This window comes from Penicillium angulare (genome assembly GCF_028827245.1).
Source record: "Penicillium angulare strain IBT 27051 chromosome Unknown utg000001l_segment0_segment0, whole genome shotgun sequence".
NCBI classification, from domain to species: Eukaryota; Fungi; Ascomycota; class Eurotiomycetes; order Eurotiales; family Aspergillaceae; genus Penicillium; species Penicillium angulare.
Window position 1 is genome coordinate 1003427 of NW_026623160.1, and position 19898 is coordinate 1023324.

Below are 19898 nucleotides of genomic sequence, written 5' to 3' on the forward strand. Positions count from 1 at the left end.
ATATGGAGACAATATCATTTTGGGAGTCGAACTACCCATGTCCATAGATCGAATAAAAAGGCACTGAGGTGTCTTCAATATGATGTGTATATATAGTATAGTACAATGTAGAGAGATAATAGGAACACAGATCATCAGGGCTCAAGAAATATGCAAGAAACACCACTCCACTACCCTACCAATTACGCTTGTCTCCTTTCCTCGAGTCGCTTCTTCGCCCGCACCTCAACCCGGCGTCGTTCACCACCATCCACCTTCTGCCCACGCTTGTCTTCCCACATACCTGCGGAGACTGTAATTGTGGCTGCTGTACCATTGCTTCCCTTGAGGGGCTGGAGGAAAGGGCCCATGATCTTAGAGCCTCGGTAGATTTTCATATGCGCAAACTTCTTGATCTGAGCGGACGGGTCGTGCTTGTATTCCGTAACACCGGGAAGCATGTTCACGATAGTCTTTTTCATGCCGGGTGTCAATGTAGCAGAGGCGGACGACTGAGTCTCATCTGGGATTTCCACGACTCGCAACTGGGCGACTCCGTCCACGACCTGTTCCAAGTCACCTCCTGGCCCATGCAATCCATTGCGGAACTTTTCGCGCTTGCGAAGTAAATATTTGCGCTGACGGGCGGGTTCAATGCCCAGTTCTCGAAGTTCGTTGGAACTGAGGGTGAAGAGTTGCTCCCATGAGGGGATCTTGCTGGCGTGCTTCGACATTTCTCGGCCGATCAAGGTGAAGAATGTTTGAACGTCGGGAACAAAGGGGGTTGGCGCAGGTACCGGTAATGGTGTTTTCCCATGCAAAGACCGAATGCATTGTTTCGACAGGCTGACGGTCTGAAAGAGCCGTGATGGGAAGTTGCGGAGTTGTTGCGTGCGCATTGCCATGATGGCTTGGGTGCTCAGGGGATTCGACCCGTCGGCACTAGAGCTTGAATGTCGGGATCTGGAGATAAATAATGAAAGAATAGAACCAAAACAAACCCCGGTGGCTGGAAAACTGAGACTGGGAACCAATTGAAGCTTCGGATGCGACTCTTGGACGTTGCGGTTGTTTGTTCCTTGAGAAATTTCGGGCGGTCACGGGATCAATGATACTCCGGCCAATGCGCATTCTACCACCCTTGGAGCTTGATACATCACTCTTGCAGACCAAGCTTGTTCTCGAATTTTGGTTTAAGTGATGCAGACCTGGAGATGAATATATTGACTATGTGGTAACAGCTCCTCATGCTGTCTGACTACAACAACCAAAGGTCTTTCTTCTTTCTCATTTTAACATTTTACTTTGACGATCTACTACTCCGCCAACCTCCCCGCCTACCGCGACGCGCATCATGGCCGCCTCACCGTTCACCTCCCGGTCTCCCTCGGTGGCAGTGGCTTCACCAAATGCTCTGAGGCTGAAGGCCAGTGGAGGAACTGCCTCTAAGCCTACGCCTATGCCAGATCAAGAGCTCACTGAGCAACTCAATGCCGAAGTGCGGCAGAAATACGTAAAAGGTAAGTTCAATGGCTTTGACAGCATAAAATCGCAAGGCAGAAGCTAATGATATATCAGATAAGAAATTAGGAGAAGGTACATATGCCGTCGTGTATCTGGGGCACCTACGAGAAGATCCATCATCCTTTGTCGCCATCAAAAAGATCAAAGTCAACGCTGAATACAAAGATGGATTGACTATGGATGCGATCCGGGAGGTCAAATATCTACAAGAACTCTCACATCCTAACGTCATTGCGCTTCATGACGTGTTCTCGTCCAAAGATCAAAATCTCAGCCTAGTGCTAGAATTCCTGCCGCGAGGTGACTTGGAAATGCTTATCAAGGATGGGGACATCCAATACGGAGCGGCAGATATTAAAGCCTGGATGGGGATGTTGGCTAGAGGTGTATGGTTCTGTCATGAAAACTTTGTGCTCCATCGAGATATCAAACCCAACAATTTGTTGGTCGCCTCGGATGGAGAAGTTAAATTGGCTGATTTTGGCCTGGCCCGATCGTTTGCTGATCCTTATCTCAACATGACCCATCAAGTCATCACTCGCTGGTATCGACCCCCCGAGTTGCTCTACGGGGCCCGACAGTATTCCGGGGCAGTGGACGTGTGGTCCATGGGCATGGTGTTTGCCGAATTATTGCTCCGGGTCCCCTTCGTTGCTGGCAACACCGACCTGGATCAAATCTCTAAGATCTGTGACGCGTTTGGGACGCCCACCGAAGAGAACTGGCCAGACGTCACCCAATTACCCAATTACATTCCTACGGATCCCGCTCATCGGGTGCCTCTGCAGGGCCGGGACTTTTTCCTTCGGCAGTTCCCTACCGCGGGACCGGTGGGTGCCGATCTTTTAATGTCGATGTGCGCATTGGATCCTCGTAAACGAAGCACGGCGGTCCAGGTACTCCGCCACAACTGGTGGACAATGGACCCCCAGCCGACTCGAAATGAAGATCTCCCGCGAAAGACAGGGACGAAAAAGATGGGCGAGGATTTGAGTCGACGCGGCGGCGAGATTGATGATGGGCCTTTCAAAAATGCAGCCCGACAGTTAGATTTTGGGGCCATGAAATAATGATTGAAATGTCTAAGTACATGTTTTTCTCTCTCTCCATATTTCTCTTTTATTTTTGCATGTACTTGTAAGGCGTATTTGTTGTACATGCATATACACCTAGGCATACCTACTTCGGTATAAACATTAGGTAGTACCTATTACTCTGTAGGCAAACCTGCATACAGTAGTAACTCTCGCCACTCATTTCCGACACAGACGATATCTGCATCCTGCATGCAAGTGGTCGCGACTATTGTTGTAATTTGTATGCCCAACCTGCCTGGCTATGGCAACTTGATCTATTCCCTGCTGGGAAAAGGGGTCTTACTGGGCCTAGAAAGGGAACATCGGGATGTCATCCCATCCGCACGATCCCACCCGCGTCCTTACTGCCGAACCTGTCACGTCGTACTATTGGGTATTATGAACCCAATCTTGCATTGCGTTACTAACGGACTCTGGCAAAAGATTGTTCTCTCTTCTATCGTATGCTGTATATCGAGGACCATTGGATCCCATTGATTACATACAGTACACCAATTCGAGAACACTGGTGGGTCTTGAAGATCCTCTTTTTATATAAGGATCAACGAACCGTTAACGGATGGGGACAGACTTGAACTGCTCAATAATCAGAATGAACTCTCGCCCCCCCTTTTTTTTTTATCTCACTCTCTTTTTTTTTCTTTCTTTCCTGGCGTTTATCTGGGATTATCTTTCCTTACTGGTCCAACTGCGCCATCTGGGTCCCGCATCACTTTCCCATCTCCACTCTAAGATCAGCCATTGGTCTAAGCTTCGAGGGAAAGAGGGGCGTCAACTCCTTCGTGATCCCCTTAAGGTCGTTTTGTTTGGATCTTGCCCCCTTTTTTTCTCCTTCCTGGATCAAAACTAGGTATGTTTGTTTCTTTTTCGGGCTCCATAGTAGCAAAGAAAAAAAAGCACCCACCCTATCGAGGCCCCTAAAGGCACAGATAGGATAGAACAAGGTATGAGAAGGAGATAGGATTGGTTGAAGGAGACTAACTCCTGTCTGTACCCCAAATTCCTCCATTTACTCCGTACTGACGTGAAGTGTGGCATGTACGGAAGTATACATGTTGCAACTTTCTCCCCACCTCCCCCTCCCAGTAGATACGGAAGTCCAAGGGGTGCAAAGAAGAGTGAAGCTTGGGTTTGTCCAGGATCAAAGGGTTGGTCTTTAAAGGAGATAACCATCACACCTGTGGGCATTTAGTACATAGTACATAGTGTACATAGTGTACGAAAGAGTCGGCATATAAGCATAATAAGCATAATCGCTATAATAACTATAATTTCCCCCAAATCCGTCAACAATAGCCTTTTTCTCTTTCCCGTTCTCTTTGGATTGTTTGTGCCTTTTTTCTTAATTTCATTACTTTATTGCTTATTTTATTTGCGGAGATCGGAGGTTTCTATACAAACAAATCCACCTGAGAAATACATAACAAAACTGCCGTCTCCGAACTTCATCTTTCCCTTCTGATCCTCTGATCTTCCCTCCCCACTCTTCAAAGCTTCCTCTCTGCGACATCTTTTTTCTCGCTCTCCCTCTCCCATTCTCTCTCTCCTCCTTGAAGCCTTCCCCACATACACACGCGATCTGTGTTTTCTGAGTTTCGCGCCCCCCGTTGCGATCGCAACGCATGGTCGTTTGAATCGGTAAGTATCCGAGATGCAGTCCCTCACACAATTTCCCTCTCTCCCACTCCGGAAATAGGTCAACAGTGAGGAAGACAGGAAAAGCACGAATTCTCTTAATGGCTGTTGCGCCCTTTGTCCAGGCTATTCCTTGTCACCATCAAGATTCCAATCTTAGGAGTCTTCATTCTGACTAGTTCCCTCAAGCCACACAGACGATTGCCGACTACTGAATACGATTCCTATTCGATCCCCAACTTGACTACAATCCGCCATCAGTCCATTCACTCCGCATGGCCGTTCGATCTCCACATATTCACGGACCAAATTAACTATAGGGGTTCCTTAAAGAACTATGGCCTCAATGTCAGCCCTGCCCCAACCGTCACGGCCAGCCGCCGACCCCCCGACCGGGGCATTACCCCCTCTCCCCAACCCCAAACCGAGAAAAAGTACTTCAGGCCCAGCTGATACATCACGACCGGCTTCTCCATACCAACAACTGTCGAAATTGCGCACTCCATCGAGCCCCAAGCCATCTTTAGCAAGATCTCCTTTATCCAATTCAAATTCAACCTCCAATCTGAGCGCCATTCGATCAGCATCCAGTGGCCGGGCCCCCGGGAGCCCGGACAAAACATTACGTCGCACTATCAGCATTGCCTCCTTTCCACAACCGCCCAAGGCAGGAGGAAGTCGCCCTTCAACCGCATCATCCGTGTCCGCCATCCCAGCAAACCCTACTGGGACTGTGAAACCCAAACGCAGCTCACGACTGAGCACGGGAACCACCAGCAGCTATCGCAGCTCTAAAACACCGTCTTTATTGAATGGAAGCGGGGATGGGCGGTCCATTGCTGCAGATCCGCGGGATCCAGAGGGTTCGCCGGCGCATAGCAGAAGCTCGTCCGCTCAGGGGTCCTGTTCGACGAGCGCAACGACATTCGAAGATGGAGAGGATTCAGCGATGACGGGAAAGTCGGCTTCCAAACCAAAGGAAAGCAAGGGCAATGTCATTGTCAGTGTGCGTGTTCGACCAGATATAAACCAAGGAGAAACCCCGAGAAATCATGGCGAGTGGGGGGTAGATGGACGTCAAAGCTTGATCTCTCACAGAGGAAAAGATGGCGGAGATTACTATTATGGTATGTCAGCCATGGGGTTTTGTCTCATGATGTCCACTCTTGACTCTCATGAATCGGCGCTAACAGGAAGATAGATAATGTCTTCACGGCTCAAGAAAATAACGCCAAGGTGTATGACTCCGCTGCCAAACGACTGGTTCGGCGAGTCATGGAGGGCTACCACGGAACCGTATTTGCTTATGGTATGACAGGCACCGGAAAAACATTCTCCATGCAAGGTACTGCCACCTCTCCTGGTGTCATTCCGCTCGCCATTACAGATATCTTTTCTTTCATTAGAGAAACCCCTCATCGAGAATTTCTTCTTCGGGTAAGCTACCTGGAGATATACAACGAAAAAATTCATGATCTGCTTTCCGCCTCACTCGCCACTGGTCCGGCCGCGACCCAGCAAGAAGAAATCAAATTGCGGGAAGATAGCAAGCGAGGAGTATACGCAACGCCTCTGAAGGAGGAAATCGTCCAAAGTCCAACGCAGCTTCTTCGAGTAATCGCAAGAGGAGACCACGCTAGACGGACCAGCAGTACCCAATTCAATGCGCGCAGTTCACGAAGTCATGCTGTTGTCCAGATTGTCGTCGAGAGCCGTGAACGAGTACCGACAAACAACGCTCAGGATAAACGCGCTGGAATCGCTCCTGGCGGTGTCCGAGTGTCAACACTCAGTTTAATTGATCTGGCGGGCTCTGAACGAGCAGCCGATGACAAAGAGCGCCGAACTGAGGGTGCCCATATCAACAAGAGTCTACTCACGCTAGGAAACATCATCTCCAAGCTCTCCGACGCCAAGGACAAGCAGGGAAATCCCATGGATAAAGAAGGTCGTCACTTGCCTTACAGAGACAGCAAATTAACGCGATTGCTACAGGGTGCTCTATCGGGTAACTCCCTTGTGAGTATTCTTTGCACAATTCAACTTGTTTCGGGCGTGAATGCGCATTCTGGAGAAACATTGAACACTCTGAAGTTTGCGGCTCGAGCGAAGAACAACATTGTCAGCCATGCACAGAAGGCAGAAGAGGCCTATGGCGCGGGCGGAGCTGATTCTGGCAGCCGAGTGTTACTTGAGCGATATCGCGTGGAAATTCAAACCCTTCGTGGTCAGCTTGACACGCAAGCCAAGGCTCAACAAGAGAAAGAACTCAAGTGGGATGAACAACAGTATGAAAAGGAAGCTCAGGCACGTCATGAAGAGCAGGTCTTGGAGATGCAGCTAGCGCGAACTGCGCTCAAGGAACGAATTGAACATCTCAATCGCTTGATCCTGAGTTCCAAGTCTACTGGTGTAAACAACCATAGTAGCTTGTCTTCTGCGTTTGGCCGATTGTCGCGAATGTCCGCCACGGATTCTGGGACCCGCTCGCTGCGCTCGTCTGCTAGTCAATCTACACTAGGTGCCGGTCATTCATCTATGAGACCGATATCTTTTATGTCGATCAACAGCAATGAACCTTCCGGGGTCATGCCGTTTTCCAACACCTCGTTTGGAAACGAAGATGAAGATGACATGGGTGAATTCGGTGACGGCAAAGCCAGTCTGCAACGGCAGGTTACCGCATTACAAGCTGACCTGGGTGACAAAAACCGTTATATTTCTACATTAGAGCGAAGGCTACTTCAAGCGCGTCGTTCTAGTCATTCCCGCATGTCTGTTGGGGTCAAATCAACTAGCTCGACCATTGCAGAGCATCCCGATATGATGACCTTGCTTCGTGAGAAGGACATGGAGATTAATGAACTGCGCATCCAATTGGACGATAAAGATAGAATGCTCGCCGCTCTTCGTTCTGCTGCACGCCATCGTGATCTGGCTGCTGTCACGAATGATGCGCAATCCCCAGAGCTCAAGGAGAATGGAGAATCTACAACATCGGATACCAACAGTCCATCCCGCGCGCACAGTATGACTGATAAGCCCCTCGATCCACCGGCCCCTGACCTACAAGGGAGGGGAGAAGACAAGGATGACGACCGGAGGAAAAACATGGATGAGGTGTCTAGAATGTTGGACGAAATGATCCAGGGTCGAGTTGACAGTGGCCATCTGGAGAGAAGCCCCATGGAAAAAATGAAGAGAGATTCTGATGGTAGCCGCCGAGTCTCAATGTCGGCCGAAGTGCCTGGCTTGAATGCTGCTGGACCTGCTCCAGTAAAGGTGACTTCTTCAGGCTCTCCGCTGAGTTAATACGCCAGGCTATGGTTTGCCTTATTCTTGTAATTTTTGTTGACGCTTCCTGTTGATCTGATACCCCCTTCATTTGTATATTTTTTTGCGTTTATGTGGTTATTGTTTTAGGTTGTCTAGAAGAGTTGGATTAACAGTCAAAAAGACATCCATGAATATGGATGAATGCTTATATTGTATATTGGATTTCGTCTCTGCTGTATCGTGTATCCACCAATATCATATCCATATGCTATATACATATTCAAATTCGATTATGTATATAATCAGATAGAGCGATTATTTAAAACGCAGACAGTCAGCATATGGGATGAATAAAGTCAAGTCACGCAAAATGTGGCACACGGAAAAATGTCACCTTAGGAAGCGCAGACCCATTATCAGATCGATTCAAAAGCTGACATTACGCGGTGATCTCCATTTCACTGGTTCTATCCTTGGCATAAACATCCTTCCACTGGTCCCATAGTCGCTGAAGCTCCTGGACGTATTTGGTGTGCAGTTCATCGATATACTTGTCATCAATTTTATCCCGATTTTGTTGTTGCATCACAGGAATTGAACGACCCACCACGATGTTCAGTGGACGGCGGTAAGGCATGAGTCCAACATCGTAGTTGAACACACCACGTGCGTGAAAAAGAGGAATCGTAAATCCCATGGTCCGCTTGATAAGCATTTGAAGTTTATGAATGAGGGGATGTTCATCCGAATGTACCTGTTCGTACAGATCATTCTCCCCAAAGGCTAAAACAGGGACCAGATCGGCTCCAGTGCGAATAGCCAATTTGACGAAACCTTTCCGACGCTTCAATACCAATCGCAAGCTGTGAGGTTGTGCATTGAGAGATTCTCGGGCTCCGCCAATTACAATGGTAATTGCCCGACCCATTCCCTCATTATTTACACCGCCTTTGGTCAGGATACTTTCACAAGATTCGCGAGACACACTAGCTAGACCCATTGCAAGCGCGTACTCTCGATAAAATGGGATGCGAAAGTTCGAGTCCAAGGTCAACAAGGTGTTTGTGATGCCGGGGAATAGTTTCGAGAACCCCAGGGCTTCGGTGCCAAAGGCAGCAAAGGCACCATGTGAAATAATCCCATGTGGGTGATAGCCGAAGATATATTTCTTGGTTGGGGGTAATTGTTCCTCGCGATGAAGTTTGGCTGGGAAATAAGACGCATACATTGACCAGATGGGAAGCGACCGTAAGAAGGAGCTACGGCTTTTTAGTTCACCTGACATCGGTGCGGTGGAGAACAAAGAAATGTAGACCAGATATGGAAGGAGAAGGGGCCAGAACAAAGGGATGGCACAGGTAAAGAAGAAGGTCGTCACGAAAATGGCGATTGTGAGGGTATGACATAGGACGATTAAGGTCTGCAGGCGCCGTTCGAGGCCAATATTCCATGGAGCCCAATGAATGCTAATCAGCTGTCAGTCAACGGATTCCTGATAGAATATGGATACGTACATACCGTTTTTTGTCGACATTTTCGTTTCTTCCCGACGGTCTCGGCCTATGACCAGACTGAGCGTCCCCATTCATCGTGTGTATAAAAACAGTGTATTGAGGGAAGAAAGGTCCAACCTCCCCGCGTTTCAACCAGGACTCAAGAGCAAGATAGATTGATGACGTTATGGTATGGATTAGGTAATACAGCCATATCCACTTCAAACAGATCAAACAGATCAAACATTGAATGTCCATGCGTGCCTGTACACCGCATTGTACTATGTAGTTACATACAAAGGCATATCCAGATACAATTTTCCTGGGGTAATTAAAAGAGTATAGAATAATTCTCAGTAGCTTTAAGTCCCAAGTCACTTGATCAGGCTGAACAAGATATAGGAGTCGCAACACTAAAAATCTATATTCTCGGCCAGCGGCACAATCTATGGAGTCATGTTGTTTAAACCTTCAAGTTGTTAGACAACCTTGTATGTGCCCTTCCAAGTTTACTTGCTCGTCATTAGGGGCGACAGGAAAAGATGAATAATAAGAATCTTTGATTTGATTTGGATTCCAAAAAGGGGGAATGTATACTGCTCCCAGAACGCCCATTCCATATGTCTCTATATAAAATGCAAATGGCCGCTTTCTTGCTTCAACAATTAAATTACGCTTTTGCTTTCACCATGAAAATCTGTTCTTGTTTAGTATGCGACTATGAGACGAAAACTGACGAGAAAGCTTACCTCATTAAGAGATTTATCATCCATAAGTGCTCTTTTCTTCTGTGCAATGTGGCGGCTTCGAAAAAGTTGTCGGCCCATCGGCCTTCGCTCCCTTGAGACAATAGCAGTAGTCTGGGTCTCCGATGGGGTAGCTGGTACATCTGTGTCCGCCTTCCTCTTCTTAGATATCTGTTTCGTCTTGGACTCGGCAAGTGAAGACGAGTCGCCATCCTCATCGCTATCCGCACGCGAGCGAGATTTCTTTGAGGATTTGGATTTCTTTGAGGATTTCGACTTGGATTTCGACTCGGTCTTAGACTTGGACTTGGACTTGCGCTTAGTGGATTTCTGGGCTGATGTAGACGAGTCGCTGGAAGTGACGTCTTCATCGGATTCTGAATCATTGCTATCCGACTTATTGTCCTTTTGGTTATCTTGGGGCTTTTCCACGGGTAACCTTTCAATTTTCTCTTGGGCAAGAAGCCCTCCACGAACGAAACGAACTTCGGGGAATTTCAAGGCGACATATCGAGCCAGTTTCACATCATCCCTCTTGCGCTGATCTTTCTTCAACTCCACATCTGATTTGCCATTCAACCGACCGAGAAGCCCTTTGAAAGCATCAAGCCCGGTCTGTTCGTTCTCCCGCCCCAAGCGGGCCCCCAGACCCAGAGTATCATCCTTAATCGTCACTTTGATGTGAGAGTGACTGGCGGCGGTCAACATATCGGCGTGCGCAGCATCTCGGGCTCCCAATCGACCACCCGGGGTCCAGCCCTGGGCGCTCATAATTTTATGGCCGAATCCGGATGTGGATCGAGCCCATTTCGTATTGTTGGGGTCATGGGAGATCTTGGTGTTCCTGCAACTGGTTTAGCCTGCGAAAAAAACGAAAAAAAGAGTCCGAGAAGAAAGGGCGACCCGCATACTTTCGGGGAGCAGCTAAGCCCATGATTGCGGATATAAACAAGACACTGGTCTTTCAAACTTGAGCTCGTAGAAAAGAAAGTACGGAAATTACCCAGAGGCTTCCCCCCTAACTTTATGGATTGTTGCTGGAAAGACAACAACCTGAAAGTCTGAACATCGAAGAAAAAAAGAAAAAAAGAAGAAAAGTTTGAATTTCGGGATCGTTATCGGTGATGAGTCAGCGGGGCGATAAGATCCCCGCGACGAACCACATCGGAACTGGCGAAGTTGGGTCAAATGCTATACTGGTAATACTTCACCTTACTTACAACCATTTCATCCTTTCTTCTCTTTATCTTATATTTTCCAGATAAATGAAGGTTGTAAAGAGATAGATTTATATCTGTATCTCTTAAAGGAGAAGTGTTGAACTTCCTGGGCTTCGTCCCCGCCTCTGGTTTCCCCGTATCTTGTCTCAAATACCAGTGGCACCAGGACACTTTCCCTTGCTGTGCGTGAGAAAGCCCGACGAAATAGCAATTCGATGCAAAAATATTGGGGGTTGAATTTCACTAAGCTTTCGGACTATGTTCAACCTTCGGGTCCTCTGTCGAGACCAGCCTCAGCGGACAATTGCACTTGCGACGTCGAATCATGTCCTGATCTTCCACTATAATGCAACCAACACCGGATCTTCGACCACCCCACGTTGCCAAGTAGAGTTCTTGGATATTGCATCTGCAGACCTTGGAGCTTATCGCCCTCTAGGTGCCGGTCATGGTACTTTGGGCTTGGCGACGTTGAATGAAGATCTATTCGTCTGTGTGATCACTACGTCATCCCAAGCTGCCACTGTGAGACCTGGAGAAACTGTTTCTCGAATTGACTCCGTGGATTTCTGTACGTTTTGAAACAGGAAATACATCCATCTTGTCTTCTTGGTCTATATACCTAACAATCACAGATTGCCTCAACCGTGCAGAATATGAATATGGTCTAGAGTATGAATCCGGTGCTCAATTTGCCGCAGAGGAACGCAACGGTCAAGATAGTCGAGATGTAGTGACCGAACATCCTTTCCTCGCTCTGAAAAAGCTCCTCGGCGATGGAAGCTTTTACTACAGTCTGGACTTTAATCTAACGGATCGCTTACAAGATCGGTATGTTAAACGGATTCATCCAATCATTTTACTACTAACACAAACGCAGTTCGGATAAATCTGCAGCATTCGACATTGACTCCCTGGATCAGGACATGCTTTGGAATTCTTATATGATAAACCCCCTTCTCCTCTTCCGAAGTCACTTACCACCTGCAGATAAGGCGAAGCTAGATGCTTCTCAGCTCCTAACGTGTGTTATCCGAGGCTATGCTGGTACCTTGAAAGTTCCTGCCACTGTTTCGATATTGCCGCAGGTCCGGACAAACTTTCCCTCCCTCTTGACGATCATTTCGCGCCAATCGTCCCGGCGTGCTGGCACGAGATTCAATTCAAGGGGAATCGACGACGACGGCAACGTTGCCAATTTCGTTGAAACTGAAGTTGTTCTCTGGGTCTCTCCGAGTATTGCCTTCTCATACGTCCAAGTTCGAGGCTCTATACCAATATTCTGGGAACAAACACCTGGATTGATACCAGGCCAACAAAAGATCGAAATTACCCGATCAAGCGAGGCAACACAGCATGCATTCAATCAACACTTTGAAACCCTTGAACTCGAGTATGGAGCTGTGCATGTCGTTAATTTACTAAGCGAACTGAGATCTGGCGAAGCGGAGCTATCAAAAAAGTACCGACAACATATCGCCCGCAGCTCTTTGCGAGAAAAGGAGGATACCGACAAAGCTGCGCATCATAGTCTTCTGCGGCTGACAGAATATGATTTCCTTGCAGAAACTCGTGGTCCGGCTGGATACGAAGCTAGTAATCAAATAAAGCATGAGCTAGAGGGTTCCCTTGACGGGTTTGCATATTTTCTGTCTGAGGACACTACTCGATCTGCTACATCACTATATGAAAAAGAAGACACAGTCAATATCTCCTCGGTTATCCTGCAACAAGAAGGGGTATTTCGAACTAATTGTTTAGACTGCCTTGACCGAACAAATCTCGTACAAACCATCATCAGCTCAATGGCATTGGGGTCATTTCTGTCACAACAGGGCGGGCGATTTGGTTCAGATATGCAAATGCGCCATTCCACTCTGTGGGCTGATAATGGTGATGCACTCTCGAAGATCTACGCGGGTACCGGTGCTCTGAAGTCTTCTTTCACCCGGACTGGCAAAATGTCGCTCGCTGGGGCTCTTGCCGACGCCCGAAAAAGCGCCACGCGGCTCTATGTTAATAACTTCACCGACAAATCTCGGCAGAGGACGATCGATCTACTTCTAGGTCGATTGGCTAATCAAACCCCAGTTCATCTGTATGACCCAATGAATGATCTGGTCACGGAGGAACTCAACCGTCGTGCCTCAGAATATTCCTCCACCAAACACGTTCGACTTTGGGTTGGTACGTTCAATGTGAATGGTCGTGATGAAGGCCCTGGGACGGATCTAACACCCTGGCTCTTTCCTGAGGCAGACCAATCAAATGAAGATCCGGCAATTTTTGCCGTTGCGTTTCAGGAGATTGTTGATCTGAGTCCTCAACAAATCATGTCAACCGACCCAGGAACTCGTAAAGTTTGGGAAAGAGCTGTGCAAGATTGTTTGAACAGACATACTAAGGCTAGAGGCACTGGCAAGTATGTGCTCCTGAGAACTGGACAGCTTGTGGGTGCTGCCTTGATGATTTATGTAAAATCAGAGGTATTGAAGGATATCAAAAATGTCGAAGGAGCTGTTAAAAAGGTCAATATACTCTTCTTCCTCTGTTTCCCTCTTGTACTTTGGACAATAGAATTGACTTCAAAATAGACAGGACTTTCAGGAATTGCTGGCAATAAAGGTGGCTGCGCCATCCGATTTGATTTCTCCAATACCAGTATTTGCTTGGTAACTGCACATCTAGCAGCGGGGTTTGCCAACTACGACGAGCGAAATAGGGACTACGAAACAATCGATCGAGGTTTGCGATTCCAAAAAAATCGAACAATTGCAGATCACGACGCGGTGATTTGGCTTGGAGACTTCAATTACCGCATTGGGTTAGGAAATCAGATTGTGAGGGATCTTCTCTCGCAGCGTGATTATCAAAAACTCTATGAAAATGATCAGGTACACTGCCCTATGTCTATTCATGCTTTTTCTCTTGGCATTTCCACTGACAAGATCAACAGTTGAATCTTCAAATGACCGCTGGGAGAGCTTTCCAGTTCTACTCAGAGGGACCCATTAGGTTTCCCCCGACTTACAAATATGATATTGGGACAGAAAACTATGACACTTCGTTAGATCTTCCTACACCGCTACGTTTCTCGATATATCTGCTAATCAGCTCAACAGGGAGAAAGCCCGCATCCCTGCGTGGTGTGATCGAGTATTATGGAGAGGAGGAAACCTACGTCAAACGCACTACCAAGTAGCAAATCTCTTGGTGTCTGATCACCGTCCGGTGTGGGCAACTTTCGATGGCGTTATTGAGGTGATTGATCAGGGGGTCAAAGACGATCTGCGCCGGATGCTTTATGGAGAGAAACAGCGTGATTCTCTTTCTGATTCTGTCAACCTTTTGGACTTCGATGATGATGATGACAGCACACCGCAGGGGTCAATCGCACCCGGGTTACCGCCTGCTAGCTCTGATAGGAGTAGATGGTGGTTAGATAATGGTAAGTTGGTCTCTATCGGTAACTTCTAGCTCCTAGAGGGCGAAAGCTGACCCATAGAATAGGTGCTCCTGGCAAGACAACAATTCGGCCGCCCCAAGACGGACTTGTCGCCAACATTCACCGCAAGTCCAACCCGTTTTCGGCAGATCTGGAGCCTGAATGGGTGCCAGATTCAAACTTGACGAGAAAAAACACCATCGACAGAAAGCCAGCCCCGCCTCCTCCACGACGGGGTAGGACTCTGGATGAGAAAGAATCTCCGTCATCTCTGGGTAGGAAATCCCTGGAGAAGGGGCCTCCGGCAGTCCCTCGAAAGCCTATCTCGCTCAGCTCTCAAACAGCATCGCACGGTGACGGCTATGGTCATCAAGCCCATGGCCGAGCCTTGCAAATCAGCCCAGTCTCCCAACACGTACCGGGTGCTTTCCCGGGGGATGATGGTGGAGCTGGCGCCCCCGATCTCCTTGGGGATTCCACAGATGAGCACATTGGATGGAAACCACTTCTCCCACAATAGAAACCGCGCCACTCTTATCAAGTGACGCTGCTCGCCGCACCTATGAGATGAAATTTGTATATACTACATACCTGTTGCTTGTACCTAGATACAATTGAGACCGTGAAATGTATCAGCTGCTAGCCATTTAGCAATAGTGAAGAAAATAAAAGACACTGAACATATTTCCTGAGGCTGGTGAAAATAATTTCTAAGTAATGATATAGGTAAAAGAATGAGCGATAGTGTAAGCAGAGGTGTAGCCAACAGTGTAGGCAAAGTTGCACATGTGTAGGCAGGGGTATTATTTGGCGCAATTAAGCAGATAATCAAGGATACACGTAGACGAAAGAGGAAAGTAGGGGATAGTAAAGTGACTACTGGAAGAACCAAATACGTATTCAAGCCCCACAGCTAAGTGTACATCACGTCCCCGTGTACAATATGGAGATGCGCGATAGAAGAGTTTGTTTCCCTTCGGCTCTTTCACCACGCCGCTGAATTCCTACCCAAAGTCCATCTTGAAAATAAAAGACTGAATTTCAATTTCAATTGACTAGAATCAAGAAGACCAAAAGATCACCAAGAAGCAATCTTCTGTTCGCGTTGATCAGAAAAGCCATCTGTGGAGTCGCTCACAATCGGCTGAATATAGAGGGCCTAAAAATATTAGGTGTACAGTATAGTGGGCTGGGCTTGACAGAACCCACATCCCTGATCCAATGGCCATGGCTTGAACAACGCAATTGTCTAGGCCCAGAAAGACTCTTGGGCCCACAGGTTGGAGGTCCCTGTCCAGGCTGTTGGTCCATTAATTAGGGTGCGGGTACGGTGCAGAGCCGCATCTCATTGCCCACCACCACATCGAAACCCCACTATCTTGCAGGTCTCTTGCAGGACTTTGCCAACACGTAGTCTGCGATGACTCACAGCTCTCACATACGAATTCTCTTTTCGTTTGTGTGTTGTTCGATGGCCGCTTGTACCTATAAAGCCCAGTGTTTTATACCAGCAAGTATATGTTGTATGAGTGGCGAATTTGTGCCCTCGGCCTTGGGCATTGAAATATAATGAATGCTACCTATACTGTACAGCTTCAGTTGTTTGGTTTGTCCTTGAATTACAGTTTTAGTAGATTTGAATCGCATAAATAAATAGAAAAATAATACTCATTTAGCTTCTTTTCAAGAGAAACGTGTCAAAATCCACAAAACATAATTCAGATAGAAGCCAACAAAAGATCAACCCGCTAATGACAACAAGGACATTGTATAAAAAATGAAAACACAAACACCCGTAATCTATACTAGAAGAACATTGTCATCATTGTCATCATCAACTTCATATTGGGCAGAAACAGTCAAATCAAATCAAATCCGCTCCCATCGTAAACATTCAAAGAAAAGCAAAGTTACAATAAGACGGTGGTACATATCCGCACTACCTGGCAAACACTCCCATGGAATAGGAGAACTGGGAATATATATTGTTATCACAACTATATTCACAGATATCTCATTAAGTTTAGATATTTTGTCTCGTAGCTAGAATGACAAGACAAGCTATAGCAGGGGGTTCCCACAAAGCAACATCGTTGTGCTAGCATAGAGAAGAAAAAGCTTCTCAGAAGATCTCCCCTCGTCAAAGGGCTCCCTCAAAGATACCTTCGTCCTTTTGTAACGCAGGAAAAGGCTTTGGAGACGCCTGATTATTGGAATTCTGTCAATAATAGGATACCTCATAAGTGTCCATTCTTCTGCATTCCAATCTTCTAGAGTTCTCCGAGGAGTCCCTATAGTGTTGCAAAGGTTGTGGGAAATCTCACACAGAAAGTGAGATATGCGGGAGGAGAGGGGAAGAAGGGTGCTATAGTTCCGGGGAGGGAAAGGTAGGGAAGACAGACGATAGGCGATAATTAAATTATCACTCATTCTGAATGCACTTCGGTCAGTTCACTGGGCTGGTGGTTCTTCCTTCTTCTCAGCCTTGGGCGCTTTCTTAGGTCGAGGAGGCGCACGTCGACCCATCATCCACCCAGCGAAGCCCGGAGGGGGCGCTTTCTTGGTGCCTAGAAAAATAATGGCCTATTAATTGACTGTCGTAACAAAATGCGGGGGCATTGAAGCTCCAGAAAGAGCCGCTAACCTACCGTCTTTCTTCTTCCCATCCGCAGACTTGGCAGGAGCAGCTGCCGGGGGATCGGCGGCTGGAGGAGGATCAGGCTCCTTGGGCTTCTCCGGTATGGGCCACATGTGCATGGTAATAAGCCAGTCAGGCTCCACTACTGTTTCCCACACCTGGGGAAGAATGATATCGCCATTCGGCCCTACCAAATCATAGTGGCCCTCCGCTACGTGGGGCCCAATAACCTCAATATGCAGAAAAGCTTGTTTGATGAGATCCTCCATACCCTATATCAACGGATTGCGGTTAGTCTGGCGAGAAGCAAACGAAAGCCAAGAGAAAGCAGAAAGCTAACTTACCTGCCATGTAGCACAGAGCTCAAAGGGAAAGCTGAATTTTCTTCCCACGGCATCCTTGAACTTTATAGGCTTCTTTTTCTCTGGTGGGGGGACCTTGTTTTTCGCTTCTTCTTCTTCCTTGGCTTTGGCAGCAGCCAAGCCTGCAGCTTCCAAGGCCTTTGTGGCTGCATCTGTTGCTGCCTTCTCCGCATCCTCCTTGGCCTTGACTGCGGCTTCAGCGGCGGCCTTCTCTGCCTCTTCCTTAGCTTTCGCCGCCTCCTCTGCCGCTCTCTTTTCTGCCTCTGTGCGAGCCATGGTCGCAGCAGAACTGGCAGCAGCCTCTGCAATCGCTGTATCATGCGCAAGCTGTTTCTCCCGCGCGAGCTTCTCTGCCGCGGCTGCTTCGATGGCAGCTAGACGCGCAGCTTCTTTGTTTTCACGTTCGGTTCGTTCATCCAATATCAATTTCTCCAGTCGCGCGATGGCTTCGTCTTTGGTGGTGTCCTTTGCCGCCTCCGGGTGAGCTTCATCGGGAGCTGGTGTTGGTGGGGATTTGGCTTCGGCCTGGGCTGGGGAAGGCACTTGCGGGTATGGGAAGTAAGATGGGGGCATCATTCCGGGGAACATGCTGTACGGATCACGGTAGTTGTTATAATATCCATTGGGACCATAAGGCATGAGTTCATGATGAAACGGGGTCCCCGCAAAGGGCGAAGGTACCCCAGGGGCTCCCATGTGATGTAGATGCTGTGGGTGATTGTGCGGGTCCATGCGTGGCTGGGGTGGCTGTTGGGGATGTCTACCGTGCATTTGCTCTTGAAAGTAGGGGCCCATCGGATGAGCGCCATGAGGTGGTCCGTAGGGGTAAGCCGCTGAAGGGTATGGTTGACCATTGTGGTTTCCAGGTCGAACTTGAACGAGTGAATCCTGGTGAGGAAAGGGTGCATGCCCTGGGGGATATTGGTTATTATAGGATGGGCCTGAAGAGACACTCTGTGTATATTGCTGGGCATGCTGCGGATGCCATCGTCGTTCACCGTGGCCGCGGGGGAAGTTATGTTCTTCCTCCTCCGAGTCTGGGCTTCCCGGCGAGTCTGGGGAGTGGCGCCGGGCTCGAGAGCCACCGAAGTCGCGCTCAGTGTTCATTTGACGGCGCGATTGTTGGCGAGGGCCTGAGGCCGAACGGGAACCGTAAAGTGAACGGTTGCGGTGTGAGGTCCTTGGTCTCGAGGCTGGATCAGCCGACTTCACTTCATCTGGATATGACAAAGACAGGTTTGCCCACTCTTCATCGTCTAGAAAATCATGACTCCCGTCGGAAGGGTGGTGGGAGACTTGCACAACCGAGGAGTCCTCCTCGTCCTCTGTATAAGAGGAGTCCGAATCGTGCAGATCAGCGGGACCAATCGAAACGCTGACCCTGAAGTGGAAGATTTTATGGTCAGTCAGGTAGATCGCTTTGTGGGTGAAAATATATAAGTTGTTTGGTTTTGCTTTTCGGAGGTAGGAAGTTGAATTGTTCTTTTCATGGGAAAGAGGTGGGGTGGGAGGGGGGAAGAGGAGAATAAGAGGAAGAAGCCAGGTTTCCTCCCACGTAGGATGGGTTGGGCTGATGGGCGGAGGGTGGGGGGGGGAAGATCAAGACGGAAAGGGAAGCAGGGGAGAGACAGCGAGAGGGAGGGGTGGAGGGGGAAGGGGAAGAGGAATTCGAGGGAGCAGGGGAAAAAAGTATAAAATGAAATAAAAAAAAGGCCAAAGGGAAACAAAACATACGTCATAGAGACAAGAGCCTCCTTAGAGGAGGGGGGGGGGGTTGGGTTAGATGTCGAGAGAGAAAAGAAAGAAAAGTATATAAAAGTATCAGGAAGAGAGGAAGATGAGGTGAAGGAGGAGGATGAAGTGTGTGTGTGGGAGTGGAGAGTAAACAAAACAAACTTGGGGAAGGTTAACAAGAGTCACCCAATTCTGTTTTTTTTTTACTCTTTTTTTCTTTCTTTCCTTCTCCCCACCTAATTGTCTTTCTCTTGATTTCTCTTCTTCAAGAATTGTTATTTTTTTTCTTCCTTTTTTTTTTTTAAAAAAAAAAAGAGGCTGTATTTTCTTCTTTTTTCCCTCCTTCTTCGGGTTGATCAAGGATCTAGTGGGGGAATTGGGCGCATAGACACAAAACCCCGCTAGATGGGAATCCCTTGCAGTAATCGAATGGGCGTCAGGGATAGGGATCTGTACAACTTAGTATCTATATGTGTGCTTATATATATAGAAATGACATGGATATAAATATACATACCCTGTTGTCGAGACAACCCTGGAAATAGGTAGGAATATATTGAAGATAGGCAGTGAGTATATAAGATTCTAGATATAGATATACTTATCACACTCCAACAAACGGATTCAGATGAGAGGGGAAAGAAGTAGAGGAAGAAAACGGCCACCAATGATTGTCGGAGGAAGAATAGGAAGAATAAAGAAAAACGATAACAAAGAAGAATTTGCCTGATCATTTTGACTCCCATTGG

The 19898-nt window shown here is 47.8% G+C and overlaps 7 protein-coding genes across 7 annotated transcripts; 3 read left to right on the forward strand and 4 right to left on the reverse strand.

The window, feature by feature from the left end:
• Window positions 1-182: 182 nt before the first annotated feature.
• N7478_000368 (mitochondrial 37S ribosomal protein mS41) lies at window positions 183-884 on the reverse strand (the record flags this gene model as incomplete). The annotated part of the gene is made up of 1 exon (XM_056916584.1): window positions 183-884. The coding sequence occupies one exon, from the start codon at window positions 882-884 to the stop codon at window positions 183-185; it is 702 nt and encodes a 233-aa protein (XP_056784464.1).
• A 449-nt stretch (window positions 885-1333) lies between these two features.
• Window positions 1334-2573, forward strand: kin28 (TFIIH complex serine/threonine-protein kinase subunit KIN28; the record flags this gene model as incomplete). The annotated part of the gene is made up of 2 exons (XM_056916585.1): window positions 1334-1499; window positions 1558-2573. 2 exons carry the CDS (start codon window positions 1334-1336, stop codon window positions 2571-2573), a joined length of 1182 nt encoding a protein of 393 aa, XP_056784465.1.
• Window positions 2574-4572: 1999 nt separating this feature from the next.
• Window positions 4573-7547, forward strand: N7478_000370 (putative kinesin family protein (KipA); the record flags this gene model as incomplete). The annotated part of the gene is made up of 2 exons (XM_056916586.1): window positions 4573-5362; window positions 5437-7547. 2 exons carry the CDS (start codon window positions 4573-4575, stop codon window positions 7545-7547), a joined length of 2901 nt encoding a protein of 966 aa, XP_056784466.1.
• A 403-nt stretch (window positions 7548-7950) lies between these two features.
• N7478_000371 (uncharacterized protein) lies at window positions 7951-9100 on the reverse strand (the record flags this gene model as incomplete). The annotated part of the gene is made up of 2 exons (XM_056916587.1): window positions 7951-8977; window positions 9030-9100. The coding sequence occupies 2 exons, from the start codon at window positions 9098-9100 to the stop codon at window positions 7951-7953; spliced, it is 1098 nt and encodes a 365-aa protein (XP_056784467.1).
• A 574-nt stretch (window positions 9101-9674) lies between these two features.
• On the reverse strand, window positions 9675-10684 carry pxr1 (telomerase inhibitor/ribosome biogenesis protein PXR1; the record flags this gene model as incomplete). Its single annotated transcript, XM_056916588.1, has 3 exons — window positions 9675-9701; window positions 9754-10594; window positions 10662-10684. The coding sequence occupies 3 exons, from the start codon at window positions 10682-10684 to the stop codon at window positions 9675-9677; spliced, it is 891 nt and encodes a 296-aa protein (XP_056784468.1).
• A 544-nt stretch (window positions 10685-11228) lies between these two features.
• Window positions 11229-14935, forward strand: N7478_000373 (SacI domain and endonuclease/exonuclease/phosphatase family protein; the record flags this gene model as incomplete). Its single annotated transcript, XM_056916589.1, has 7 exons — window positions 11229-11541; window positions 11606-11801; window positions 11851-13498; window positions 13565-13864; window positions 13927-14036; window positions 14093-14418; window positions 14481-14935. The coding sequence occupies 7 exons, from the start codon at window positions 11229-11231 to the stop codon at window positions 14933-14935; spliced, it is 3348 nt and encodes a 1115-aa protein (XP_056784469.1).
• A 1931-nt stretch (window positions 14936-16866) lies between these two features.
• On the reverse strand, window positions 16867-19154 carry N7478_000374 (uncharacterized protein; the record flags this gene model as incomplete). The annotated part of the gene is made up of 4 exons (XM_056916590.1): window positions 16867-16982; window positions 17064-17325; window positions 17398-18796; window positions 19150-19154. The coding sequence occupies 4 exons, from the start codon at window positions 19152-19154 to the stop codon at window positions 16867-16869; spliced, it is 1782 nt and encodes a 593-aa protein (XP_056784470.1).
• Between the last annotated feature and the right edge of the window lie 744 nt (window positions 19155-19898).